At 44.5% G+C, this 14,659-nt stretch overlaps 1 protein-coding gene across 1 annotated transcript in view; it reads left to right on the top strand.

Annotated features, from left to right (window-relative positions):
- THADA (THADA armadillo repeat containing) overlaps positions 1-7,958 on the top strand; it is a 438,996-nt gene extending 431,038 nt beyond the window's left edge. Inside the window, exons 37-38 of the mRNA XM_075595760.1 lie at positions 2,436-2,599; positions 5,266-7,958. Coding sequence (XP_075451875.1) covers positions 2,436-2,599; positions 5,266-5,598 — 497 coding nt within the window. The 3' untranslated portion in view covers positions 5,599-7,958. The remainder of the gene's footprint in view (positions 1-2,435; positions 2,600-5,265) is intronic.
- Positions 7,959-14,659: the final 6,701 nt, after the last annotated feature.

Here is a 14,659-nt window from a genome sequence, read left to right as displayed (position 1 = left end):
TGCGGTCGGTCGGTCGCGCGCAAGTTAAGTACTATAACCGTAGCCGAAGAATGCACTGGGTTTAAATAGAAGTTATTTTAGTTATGCGTTCAAATGACACACCTGAACCATGTCCTGCATTTTCTCAGTAACTATTTACATCATCTAATTCGGAGGGATATAGCACAGCTCATCCAAGTCATGTCTGTATGTAATGTTTGCTCGTACGTGCTGATGTAGAACTTCTAAATGTTTACAAGTTAAAGTACATCCCTAATGACTGTACGACTAGTTTGTTTGCAATAGTAAATGCTCTTCTGAAAGAAGTAAGAGGTTAAGTTGTGAATTGATCCAGTCTGTGTGTGGCGATTATGACCCGAGACCATATTTAGCAAGGACAATGCCGCAGGAATTAGACTGAAGCAATACAAAAGTAACATTCAAAGGCTTCATTTCCATTGTTAACACTTGTGTAATGAGAATACTCTGATTTTGACATCTGTATTGATTTATTTTTTCCTTCTCCTTTTGCATGACTTTTTACACATACTTTCTGAACTGGCTTCCACTTATATGTTTCAATCTGACCAAGTTTCCTTATGCCAGTGACGTCAGCATGACATCGCTGAAGTAAATAAGCAGTGAAGCGAGTAGGCCAGGGAAGCGATGTCAACACAAACACGGGTCCTGTATGAATTATCACTGAATCAAACAGTACAAGATCTATATGATCAACAGGCCCCAGTCAAGAAGATTGTGTTTTTGTGTGTTGTTTCCATTGTAGATAGACTTGGTTAAGGTTGTCTCATTTAAGTTTTTAAATGACAAAATCTAGTAGGAAAATAACATTTGAATCCAGACATTTCCTCTATGTTTTTATAACAAAAACGCACACCGTCCCCCCCCCCCAATCTGTTTCTCACCTTTGCTCCATCCATTTCTGTCCCCCGCTTCCCTCCATCTCTCAGCCCTCCTCCACACAACCCCTTCTTCCTCTCAACCCCCCTTCTCCTCCTCCTCCTCACAGCCTCCCTCCACCTCTCAGCCCTCCCCCACCCCCTTGCTGAAAGGGTCCAGTCGCAGTGCGCAGCACTTACTCGCAGAGTGGAGCCCGTTCTGGCGGCAGACACCGGAAATTGCAATTGACCTCTGGGTTATATCGCCGTTGTTGGCTCCACCACTGCCCTCTGCTGCCACGGCAGCCGCTATCGTCCTCCGCAACCACCGCAATCATCCTCCTCCTGTCGCTGCCGGCTGGACCTTTGTCGGCGCCTCTGAAATATGGGAGAATTATGCGTTCCAACAGACCTTTCAAGGACAATTAATTGGAAAAAAAGGGACAATCCCGTATATATACAGGACGTCTGGCAACCCCAGACTGGTGCTTGTAAACATTATGTGAAGTGATACACATGCAAAGTGCCTTTCCTTTTTATTTCTCTTTTGGTAAAGTGTCTGTAAAAATTCCTATGTGCTGAGTACAGTGCACTATACTGTAATTGTGAAGCGCTTTGTGTCCCATTGGGAGGAAAGCGCTATACGGAATAGTTATTATTAAAGAGACCTCTTTCACTACCAAAGGGCCCAGCAGTGAATTGCAAAAGAACCACAGGCCCCTCTGGCAGCGAAGCCATCAATCTCCATAATCACTGTCATTTTAACTGGAAATGTCCATTTAAACAGCTACTGTACTAGCCCCATGTTGCTGTATTTTGATTTATATCATTTATAAAGTGCCAACAATGTACACAGCACTTTACCAAATAAAGAGGGTACTGTGGTGTGCTGCGACCCTCTGCCAAGGGGACTGCGCTGCCCCTCCCCCACCTCCCAGGTAAAGCGGGATGTATGTATGGCAAGCGAGTGGTTTGTGTGTGAGGGGGGAAAAGGGGAAGGTGACTGGGGTGTGTGTACGGAGTATGAGAGAAGTGGGATGTGTGTAAGAGAGAGGGAAATGTGTGCTATGTGAGAAGGGGAAGTGTGAGGAGAAAAAGTGTTAGTATGAATTGTGGTAAGTAGGGGGGGTGAATGTGGTGTGTGTTGAGAATGAGTATGTGAGTGTGAGAAGAGGTATAAGGGTAGTGGGTATGTGCATGTGAGAAGAGTGAGTGTGGTGCATGTGAGCGAGAAGAGTGGGATCTGATGAGCAGGGGTGCCAGAGATTTTAAAAATCCTCCAGAGGTACTCCTCAAAATGTTGAGAGCCACTGGTCTGAAGTATGTTTGGGAGACTTGGAGACATCGGGGGAACGAGAAAGTGTAGCGGGTGGCAGTACATAGCAGTACATCTCTACTGCTGCTTTCTACAGACGACCAGAATTCATGCTAAAATTCATAGAAACCTGAGCATGGTGTTAAAATAAAAAGACAAGACGTGTCGCAAATAGCAATGCAACAATCAAATGAAAAAGCCAGACATATTCATAGACCTTTGTTGTCTTGTTTCCTTTCTTGCAGTGTTTCCATTTTGCACTGTGAGTCCTCCCATGGCCATGGACTTGGCATTTGGTGTGCTGTGCGAGCTGCTTCAGCGGTGGGATGAAGTCCCCGCCGGTATCCTAGTACTCATGGACTGGCTGCTGGGACAGGATGACCTAAGTGATCTGGAGACTGTGAAATTGGTAATCAAACTGACCAGTAATTATCTTCCCATAAATGAATCCCATTAGTGCCAGAAGGCATGCAACCCAATTACAGACAGGCACTAAAAGCGTTAATGTAGTGGTAGCCCCTGCAAATTTAAAATATGTAAAACACAATTATAAATAGATCTCACCATTGATTTATTTGACATAATGATGCATTTAATTATACAGGCCTGTTACTTCTATGAGAGGACATGGTAGCCTTTAAAAAAAAGATCAAAAGTTTATGAAATAACAAGCAGGTATATGCAGTATAAACCAGTGAGTGGTCTGTGCTGTCACAACACCACCTTGAGTATTGTAAAGAAGCCTGTCATACCGACGTCCTGTGGGGGGCAGGCGGCTGCTATCGATTACATGCTCACCATTTTCATCTGTCCATCATATTTCAGTTCTTCCCGTCCGACTCCTGCAGGATGCATGTGACGCTTGCAGGAGTCATTGCCCCCACATGTTGTATATTTGTGTCACTGCCTCTGTGTTATGTATGTCGAGCAGTAGGATTTCAACTATAAAAGGGGTAAATTCTATATAGTGTAAAGCGGCTGAGAATCCCCCTATACTTCAATGTGGATATGTGACCAAAAACGTCCAAAACGGCCTCTTCATGTTATTGAGAATTGACCTCAAAGCCCAAGATATTTGTTTCTACTTTTGGTGTGCTTTTTCATATCTGAGCGTCTTGTACACTGGTAACCTCCTCCCCCCCCCCCCTCCCCTGACAAAGGGGAAATTATTACAAATGATAGAGAAAAAAGAACAAAGATCTTGATATCAGTGCTTCGGGATCATGAATAAAGAATAGCAATATGTATAACTGCTTTAGAATGTATAAACTTGCTTGTAGTTGGATCATGAATGCATCAGTGAGTTCATATGTAATCCATAAGTAAATATGAGCTCAAGATTTAGGTGGTGTATATATAAAGTCCTGCGGTAGATAATTGAGTCACTAACTGTGACTGACCAGTCTTGACTTGTTCTCTTCCTGTATGGAACCCTATAGCCTAGCATACGAATATATACACTTCTCTGTAAAGTCCCATGGCAATAATATTTCTAGTTACTCACAGTCTGATGCTTGTCCAGTTCCGGTGCGTGCTTCACGCTGATAGTGTCATACAGGAAATCCAGAAGGTGAAGAAAGCGGAGACCAGCATGCAAAAAAGTATGGGGCTACGATGCAAAAGCTACATTAAAAACAGCTTTATTTATTGAGGTGACATGGCGTGAGCAGGGTGGATCAGTCTAACGCGTTTCGCCGCTTTTTCAAAGAGTGTTTGAAAAAGCGCCAAAACGCGTTACAGTGATCCACCCTGCTCACGCCATGTTGTCACCTTAATAAATAAGAGAATGGGGTGCCCAATGCTACATCCCATTGACAAAACATATATGGTAAAAACTATAAAGTAAAATACGTCAATAATAATAATAAATACTTGTTTTTTTATTTAACCCTTTGGCCAAAGCGTCATAAGCCTGCATACCAACGACATGGTATAACCAAATTAATGCAGGTCCTACACTACACTGTGAACACTTCCTTTTACCTCTGTAAGAGGGGAAGAACCATCATAGGCCCTGTTCCTGCAGCAAATGAAAAGACCTCCCAAGTTAAAAAGGTGAAGGAGGAGGAGTGAGCTCTGGGGGGAGGTGCCACCAGCCTCCAAACAACTGCTACCAGTCAGAAATTGATCAACACACATTCCCAGCTAGCTCAAACTCCCACACCCACCACATGATGAATATATATTTATGTCAACCAGAGAGCTACTGAGCGTGGCAATTGTATATAACAAGAGACAGGGGGTTCCCAATGCTACATCCCATTGACAAAACATATATGGTAAAAAGTATAAAGTAAAATACTTCAATACTAATAATAAATACTTGGTTATTTAGTTAACCCTTTGGCCAAAGCGTCATAAGCCTGCATACCAACGACATGGTATAACCAAATGAATGCAGCTGTTTTTAATCGTTATAAGCTTTAATAATATGAAGCTTTAATAAATAAAGCTGATGTTAAAGCTTTTGCATCGTAGCCCCATACTTTTTTGCACGCTGTGCTCCGCTTATTACAAATGATGGTTGCCAGTCCTGTTTTTTGCCCGTGTATCAATCAAATATAACTGGTCACCACACCATTACTACTTGGCTCCCTGACAGCAAAAAAAATGAAAAGACAGAGGATGACACGTATTCATTTTAACCCCATCTCTGGCATCATATGGGCTACAGCAGGCCTGCACAACTCCAGTCGTCAAGGGCCGCAAACAGGTCAGGTTTTCAGGATATCCCTACTTCAGCACAGCTGGCTCAATTAGTGGCTCAGTATGAGCAAACTGGCCAGGTTTTCAGGATATCCCTACTTCAGCACAGCTGGCTTGAGCCAGCTGTGCGGAAGTAGGGATATCCTGAAAACCTGGCCTGTTTGCGGCCCTTGACGACTGGAGTTGGCCAGGACTGGGCTACAGGGTTGAGAGCTTAAGGAAAGTAAAGCAACAGTCCCTCTACAATTTCTTGTAATAATATTAGTTGTGCTATGATTTCTGCTCTGAATTATACATCATAACACCACATTGAATGTTTTTTTGTGTGCCCATTTTGTATAAAACTAAAAAGATATTGTTTCTGCCAAGGTGGAAGAAGAAGACTACTTGTTTGAGAAAGGAGAAGCAAACTTCTGGGCCGAAAAACTAATGTACGCCAGGCACCTCACGAAGCACCTCGGAGATCTCATCTCAGCCGCGTCCTCTAGTCTACCACCTCATACCAAGCTTTGTGAGCTCTCCAGAGCAGCCTCTGAGCATTCAGAGCGTATACAGCATATTCTGCATGGTCTACCTCCCACTCCGGAGTTCCTGAAAACCGCCGAATACACCAGGTTACTTATCCACAAAGAAAGGACGTCGACATGCATCGAAATGCTCAATCTGCTGCAGGGAAAGATGAAGAACGGGGAGCTTCTTTAAAGCCGCAATGCTAGCTGAATTCCATGGATGATTTTAATTTTTTTGTCTTGCGTTTTTTCGTTGGTTAAGTCGCCAATGATTTTATCATTAGTCCAAGAAATAAAATGGTCGTCTTCGTGTATTTCCCCCGTCCTGATTTTTGAACACGAAGTGGAATATGTTGTTTACTGGTGCAGGCAGCGATACACGAACATTACTGATACAAGCAATTGTGACGTAAAAGTAAGCTCCCAGGAAGGACGAGGGCAAGCGTAATTGAAACAACAAATTGCAACACGGTTTATTGAATCAATAGCTCATTGACAGAAACGGGTCATAAGCCTGTGAGGTTGAGTAGCACATCCAATGCAGGTTATTTCCCTCGTTTTTAGTCGGACGGCTGAAAATGTTAAGCAGGTGTTAGAAACATGTTTAAACGTGAAGAACAAGTTAGAAACTGGCATCCAGTCCCGTCACCAGTATGGGCAGATATTTTGCAGATTTTCCAACAGTGCAGGAACTAATAATGGCCATAGGGGCTTATGCAGAGAGCATAGATAATGAAATAGCGCCATCTTCTGGCGAAAAAATTGGCAGAAATCCTGAAACTCGGAAGAAAATGGCGCGATTTTTAAAAGTGCCCTGAAAATTTTTCTGAGGTTTAAAACTCGGCAAACTCGTGGCGAGTACCTGGAACGCGCCATGCTATTTTAGCGTGCAATGCAAGAAGGACCGAAGCGCTGGAACGCGCCATTCTGCCCTTTACTTTGGCGTGTTCCAGGTAGCCAGGAAAACTTGGCTACTTTACTACCATCTGCTAAAAGAAGGTAACGGCGCTTTCTGCATACGGCCATAATATATCCCAAATTTGTGGATATTTCATTGCCGTTTTCCCTGTTAATCTCGATCCTCTCTGCATAAGCCCCTTAGTTTTGTGTTTCAATAGTCCTCAGATTAGCTGCCGTCCACACAACGTAGTACCAATGCTAAAAATAGTTTTTAATTGCCATACATCTGTGGAAACTGTGTTCAGACTCTGTGTGCGAGAATATAGATGGTGAATGTATTTGCTAACTTGATCTGAGCCACTATGCTTTATTGGAGCTACCGTAGGAAGGAAAACAACCAGATTTAATACTTTCCATGCACCCAGGTGCCAGACACCTGTGGGCTGGTGCTGTGGGTATTTTCACACCCTTTTCAATCGTTCCTGTCCCTTTGAGCAAAGCCGTCTGGATTCCATTTTCCATAGGTTTCTACAAGCAACTTTTTTTTTTTTTCCTTCCAGGAATATATCTGAAAATAAAGTGCTTTCTATTTGTTTGTTTTTCTCCAGTATAATGTTAGAATATTGCATTGTGGGGGTTTAAATATCTCTCCAACGTTTAGTTTAACAGAGAGTCAGATAGAAGGGAAGCCTCATACTGATGAGGTGGGAAGCGGTCATATGATCTATTCCAAATATATTGACTAAAATAGGTTTTCAATGACTAACATGAATCCTGTATGCTATCAAGTAAAACTGTCCCTGATGTTTTTCATGCATTGTTTTTATTAAAAATGAGCTTTTTTTGTAGCAGCAATTTTACATTTGTTTTTTTTTTTGTTTGTTTTTTACTATTGTTTGCTCATCAAGAACATTTCACTGAAAAAATTGCCCTTGGCAAGATCAAATTATGCCCAGAATCGGGGATTGTGTTGTGAAAAATGTGTCCGTATATATTGAAGGCAAACTATCAGTGGTTTTGGTTCGTTGTTGCTGGAGTGTCCTGCAATGCATTCTTGCGCTTGACAATCCAGCAATGAAAATGTAACCCTTTAGATTCCGCATTACGTGACCACCTCGTCATAGGGTCTGGCTCTCCAGGGACCCCATGTCGTACTTTACGGTCTAGGACATTTGGTTGCGACCGAATTGCCACCGGCATTTAGCCGCAGCTCACCTTGCTGCTGGGACATCTCTACGCCGCCAAGGTGATCCCCTAACCTTTCTACCTACCCTAAAAAAAAAACTTATACTAACGCTACCCTCTACCCTAAAAAACCTAACCCCCTACCCTAAAAACCTTACCCCGTTACCCTAAAAACCTTACCCAGAACCCCTATCCTTAACCTCCTAACCGCTAAAGCCTATTAATGTATTTACCTTATTGGCAAACTGGCCGGCAGCTGAATGTCCAGCTGAATGTCCAGTACCTCGGTGGCCAAACGCCGACGTGGTCGTGGCAGGTCCGATTCTGGAACTGTCTACGTTATCGAATCTCTGCTCATTTTCTATGGGAGAATGCGTTCTAGCCGGCAAAGGAACCGAAAAGGACTCGGCCTCTTAATCCGTGATCACGTGATCTCCATGTCCCAAAGGATGTTTATTTAATCACAAAATTGGTTTACAATGTTTAATAGAAATAAAACAATGTCCTTATAGATGCTTTCTAGATATTCACATGTTATTTTGTCCAATTTTTTTTTTTTTTTTACATTTTTGTTGGTTTTGCAGATAAAAATTAATAAATATATTATCTGTGTCCAGTTTAAATACAAAGACCCCTTTCAACACGTTGATGTAGTGGACAGTCTTTCCCGTGCTGGAGAAGACATCCCCTTGTTTGCAATGAATGGACTAAAGTCTTCTGTAGCATGGGGAAGACAGTTACAGCATACGGAATAAGGGTCAAAGTGCTAATGAAATGCTAGGTGCTCCCCTACATCACATGATCAGGATACCCATTAACTCACAGTTTGACACTAAAACGCACTTTAAAAAAAAAAAATTGACAAATAATTTGTAGTGTTTTTAGTGCTCATAAAAAAAGTGATTTGGGGCATTGAGAACTGAAGTTCTCTGTTCCCAAAATACTTCAGTCAATAGAATGACTCGTACCCACCCCTGCCTTTTCATTGTGCTTCAACCAAAAACCCATTCACATTTATTCATAAGAAGCCAACAAAAGCTCCTACATTATAGGATTTAACATGGTGGGTCTTTGTGTTTTTAACTTATGAAATGAGGGACTCTCAAAGCAAAACCCACCTCCACCTGACCCAGGTTATGCCTCAGTTTTGTTTGCAAGGTCTTTGGCGCAAGGCAATAATGGGAACATTGGTGTGACTTGCAGAATTCTCATTACTGAATGGCTGGTGCCTAATTACCCCTTCAGGCCAAGGAGTGGCAGAACCAGGGCTTTCCCGGTCGTAAAACCAAAGGGTGGTTTGTGTGTTTTTTTGTTTTTTTTCTAACTCTGGGGTGGGTGTTGCTTTCCTGTTTGATACACTTTATTGAGGCGAGGTGTTTAAGCTGCAAGGCCGAGCTCACGGTGGTGGCGTCGCTACGTGCGCGCGCTTGTGTCTGCGCGCACTTCAAGGACTTTTACCTGATTGTCTAAGGTAGTTCCTTAACTGCGCCGACTTAGGCTAAGGCGCCGCTCCCAGAGTCAGCGCGCCCGCACTGCAGACAGGCGGGGCGCTGACATACACAGACCGCGATATGGAGGGAGCGGGAGCCGGAGCGGGAGGTGGGCGGGAGTGGGAGGTTTGACAGGGAGGGGGGGCGTGGCTTGAGCGGAGGGACCCGCTACTCTCCCCCCCTCCCTCCACGGACTCGGGCTGGAGCTGCTGATGGTAAGCAACACACACACACTCATACACACACACACACACATACACACATACACATACACACACACACACAGACAGAGGCAGGCACTCATGCACTCATACACACACACACACACAGACAGAGGCAGGCACTCACGCACTCAGACACAGTTACACACACACAGACAGGCACTCACGCACTCAGACACATACACACACACAGACAGGCACTCACGCTGCTTTCACTCCACACTCCTCCCCGCTCCCCGAAGCCTCTCCTCCCGAAGCCTCCCCTCCCCATTGGCTCACAGCCACACCACGTGACGCGTCAACGCTAGGGATCACCATTTTCTTGTGTCCCATAGCGGCTGACGCGCCACAGCGTGTAGTGCGCTGTGCCGCCAGGGGGGACCGGGACCGGCTCGGGAGGATTCCCCTGCTGGTGGGGAACTCGCGTCTGGCCGCCCGCGCCAACGAGCGCAGCGGGACCGAGGCCGTAGCTAAATTTTGCGGCCACAACAGAAATTGAAATTGGAGCTGCAGTCGCGTGATGCCAGGGTGACGTGAGCTGGTTCAGCCATTGAGAGCGAACCAGCTCCGTGACGCGTCTGTGATGCGTTCGCCACGCCCCCGATCGCCGCGACCCATCTCCTGCATATACGCACGCATCGCTGGGGCTGCAGGAAGTGCCGAGCTGCCACCTGTGAGCTTGACCTAAGGCTTCTTTGTCGTGAACAACTTTGGTGTCGAGTGTGGATGACCACCATACATACTTTGATCATCAATACATTATTAAATGCAAATATTTGCACCAGTGTCTGAAAACAGTATGTCACAAACAACCTTCAGCCCTGATCTGCTGACCGTGATAGAAAATAAAACGCAAACTGCTGAAGAGCGTTACAGTACATGAAACAAATTGTAGGGTTTTCACTGACCGAAGTCATCAGAGACCACAGTTTGTAAACCACTTCTCAAATCAGTAAACAACTACTGCCGCATGAACTCTTGAGTGGTCAACTATATATTGGTGAATGTGCTCTCTGTAATATAAAGACCAATTTCTCCTGAAATGAAGATGAGACACAATGTGCTCATTACTCATAGATCTGTGAATGGATTTAAATGAAAACTTTTAACTACTAGCTTAAAGGTGAGATTCGCTGTAGCCTGTAGCTAATCAATTCATTTTTGTTTTAACCTTTATGAACCTTCAAAGCCAGGTTTCTAAAAATCAATGCACTGGCGTTGCACTGCATGTATGATTAACCCCTTCTCTGCCAGGGCGCCTGTCAATGTATAAAAGGCCCATTTGGCAGCAAGCAGATTAAAAGTGCTATATATTGGAAAAAGAAAGGCATACATACGTAGAGATTTGCCTTTAATGTCCCAACTTAAATCATGAAAGTTTTACATTTTGAGATATATTTATATATATATAGACTGCATGTCTTAGGCAGGTCTGCAACCCCGCCTTTCACCATTATCACCCAGCACACCGCACTTCCACTGCAGCAAGGGATTCTGGGAAATGACATGCAAATGAGCACACAGTGTCACTTTTTGCTTCAAAAACCATTTTTAACATGGTTCCCTATAGGCTTAAGCTTGCTGCATGGTCACAGCTTTGAGCACAGCCAAGGTTAAGGTGCATAGCCAGAAAACCCACCCACAGACAGCTGTTTCGACCTTAATGGGTCTCATCAGTGTGGGGTTGATTAACTGGTTAATATATATATATACCGTATATAGAACCCCAATAAGCTCATATTGAACCCCCAAAATAACCACAATATATATATATATATATATATATATATATATATGCGTATAGGTGTCAAAGAGGAGTGCTACTGAGCATGGCAATATATATTTCAAACCTAAGACAGAACATGAAACACAGACAGAGCTCAGTGCTACATCCATTAACACAGATACACGGTACAGTGCCTATATATTTATTTTAGTGTTAGAACCCTTGAGATGTGGTCTGCCTTGAGGGGCTCAACGGCTTACAACACTTTGGCCAAAGGGTTAAACTAAAAGACCATTTTATTCAAAAGATATCTTTATATATATATATATATATATATATATATATATATATATATAGGCACTGTACCGTGTATCTGTTTTCGATGCCACATTCCTCTACACCGTTTCAAAAGTGTTGGGGTGGAGTCCTGGGACAGACTATGTTGTCCCTTGGTGCACGAACAAAGATCCATATCCATCCCCTCCCAGAAAAAAAGTAGGACTCACCAGCAGGAGAATTAAAACCTAATTTATTAAACTACATAAAAAACAAAATAGACAAACAGTACAAAGTACTCTCCCACGCGTTTCACGCCCACTAGGACTCCTTGAGAAAGCGCCATAGTGGGTGTGAAACGCGTGGGAGAGTACTTTGTACTGTTTGTCTATTTTGTTTTTTATGTAGTTTAATAAATTAGGTTTTAATTCTGCTGGTGAGTCCTACTTTTTTTCTGGGAGCGGATGGATATGGATCTTTGTTCGTGCACCTCGTTACTGTGAGAGGATCTACACACCACCACCGGATGCCACAGGGAGACGTATCCATACGTCGGGGCTTTATTGGACTTCCAGGGAGCCAGGCGGTGTACGATCGTGAGTAAATTGTACTCCAAACACCGGGCGCAGCCGGGGTGAACCGAAGGGAGACTGAGTGAGTTGCCTTCTCACGGACTGTCCCCCGCATGTGTTCCGTTGCCCCCCTTGCCTTCCCTGTTTTCCTGCACTGCGTGCACCCCTTCAACCCGCATAATCCGGTGTATACTCCTGTTATTTCAAATGAACCACTATTGCTGCTGCTAGCAACACTGTCTGTTACTCTTCAGAGCTTGTACACGGTTTTTCCAGAGTATGTTGTCCCTTGCCCTGATCATTTTGTAAATGACCGTGAGCTTCCACAGATCTGGTTTTACTCCCTCCAGTTTGTTCTGCCTCACGAACTTCCTCACGTCCTTGTAGAACCAGAGCATGTGCCAGTTGTAAGGGATGGAGCTGTCCCACTTGTCCCACCCCAGTGCTCTCCAGAGCGGCAGGAGTAGAAAGGGGGACATGGAGTAGCCAGAAGAGTCCTTGTCACAGGCTCTCAGGGTGATTCGCACACAGTTGCTTACAAAGAAAGCACGCAGCATATAGTAGTAGGGATGTCAGGGATTCCTTTACCTCCCTTGCGCGGCTCCTTGTACATCACTTCCCCATCTTGGCTCCCCAGATGAAGCGGAACACTGCCATGGAGATTGCCTGACAGGTTCTGCTCAAAGGTTGCCATGCCTGGGCTACGTACTGCAGAACAGGAAGAATCTCGTTCTGCAGCACCAGTTTTTTTCCCTCTATGGTGAGGGGTCAGAGGCCCCATTGTCCAAATTTCTGCTTCACTCTGTTCAGTCTTTCATTCCAGCTCTTCAGGGCTGCGCCTTCGCTACCCACACCAAATCATACACCCATGATTTGGATGAGGCCTGCTCTGATGGGGAAGGGCAAGGGGTCGGCAGTCAGGTTCCAAAGCCCAAATAGCTTGGTCTCTGACTTCCCGTAGTTGACTTTTGCTCCTGATGCTTTCAGAAAGTCCTCACAGGTCCGGATGAGCGTCTTCATCGACCGGCTATCTGCGCAGAAGATGGTGACGTCATCCCTGTAGAGCGAGCACTTCACGACTGGGGTCCTGGCGCGACGATCCCTCTGATCCCTGCATCTCTTCTGATGCACTAGGCGAAAAGCTCTATACAACAGACAAAAAGCAGAGGTGAAAGAGGGCAGCCTTGCCTAACCCCTGAGAGTACAGGGAAGGGGTTAGTCTTCCATCTGTTCATGATCGCCCCACACTGCAAATATCAAGGTACATCAGGTTTACATAAGAACAGAACATGTCCCCCATCCCATACCCCCGCAGCACCCTGCCCATGAAATCGTGGGAGACACGGTTGATGGCCTTCTCCTGATCCAAGCTGACCCGGGCTGCATGTACATGGCGGTCTTTGATGTAGTGGACTGTGTCCCTGTTTAGGGCGACGCTGTCTGCGATCCTGTGGCCAGGTATGCCACACGTCTGGTCTGGGTGGATGACCTTTAGTCTGTTTGCCAGTACTTTAGCTTGGATCTTGTAGTCCACGTTCAGGAGCGAGATGGGGCGCCAGTTCTTGAGGTTGCACCGCTCCCCCTTCCGCTTGTACAATAGTGTCAGCATACAGGGCTTCCACTGCAGCAAGGGATTCTGGGAAATGACATGCAAATGAGCACACAGTGTGACATTTTGCCTTTATTGGCTATATGCCAACGGTGGAGGTTTTTTGTCGCCTTTTTTACCCACTTTTACTCATCACACTGATGAGACCCATTAAGGTTGAAAATGTCTGTGAGTGGTTTGACTGGCTTTGCAACTAATCCCATGCTGTGCTTAAAAGCTGTGTGAACAGCAGAGCATTGGCTTATATGGGTTCCATGTATATGGATTTCAGGCTAAAGGTGACACGTGTGCTCATTTGCATGTCATTTCCCAGAATCCCTTGCTGCAGTGGAAGCACTGTATGATAATAGTTGAAAGGCAGGGTTGCAGACCTATCTAAGACATGTGAATGTGCTCACAAGTGATATTTTTTATTGGCTATATGCCAACGGTGGAGGTTTTTTGTCACCTTTTTTACCCACCATAATGTAAAATGTACGTACACCCCCACACGCCGCCCCCCCCCAACACACACCCCCCCACAAATGCACCCACCCTCAACACACACACCCTCAACACACACACACACACACACACACACACACACACACACACACACACACACACACACACACACACACACACACACACACACACACACACACACACACACACACACACGCATTTGGATAGGAGATACAAGTTTATACAACCAGATCAATGTTTTGTCTCAAGACCAGAAAGACTCCATAGCGAGCCGAAACGTTGATCTACTTGAATATACTTTTTGTATTTCCTATCAAAAACCTGGTGTGCCTGCTCTACCTATCCGTATTACCTTTATTTTTGCAGGTAGTTATAGATTATTTTCAGCGGAGGGCCACTATATCAATATAGATCTATATCTTTACATGAGAGCTTCAGAAAGGACAGAGTGAGGTCCAAAACGTTGCTCCTGATACATGCGATTGCCATATGTGTTGAATAAATCTATTTTTGCTGATACTTGGAGAGTGCTGTGGATTTTCTACATCCTATATATCTACTGACCTATTGGTGTGCCCTGTCCTTCCGCCTGCAGCCCACCAACTGTTAAGTATATCTCCAATTTTCTATACTTCCCAAAAGTGTGCACCAGGCATCTACTATTTTTCTATATCTTTACATATATATCTCAGATAGCATGTCAAAATGACCACCATTATTCATTTTAAATGAGTGCTTTATAATTCTACACTGCCCAGTACAAGATTCTAATTGTTGTGTACTTGTTTCAGTTACATATTAGTCCCAAGT

The sequence above is a fragment of the Ascaphus truei genome, chromosome 4, assembly GCF_040206685.1.
Source record: "Ascaphus truei isolate aAscTru1 chromosome 4, aAscTru1.hap1, whole genome shotgun sequence".
Lineage (NCBI taxonomy): Eukaryota > Metazoa > Chordata > Amphibia > Anura > Ascaphidae > Ascaphus > Ascaphus truei.
Note: the sequence above shows the minus strand (reverse complement) of the source record. Positions and strands in the feature narration are given on the sequence as shown.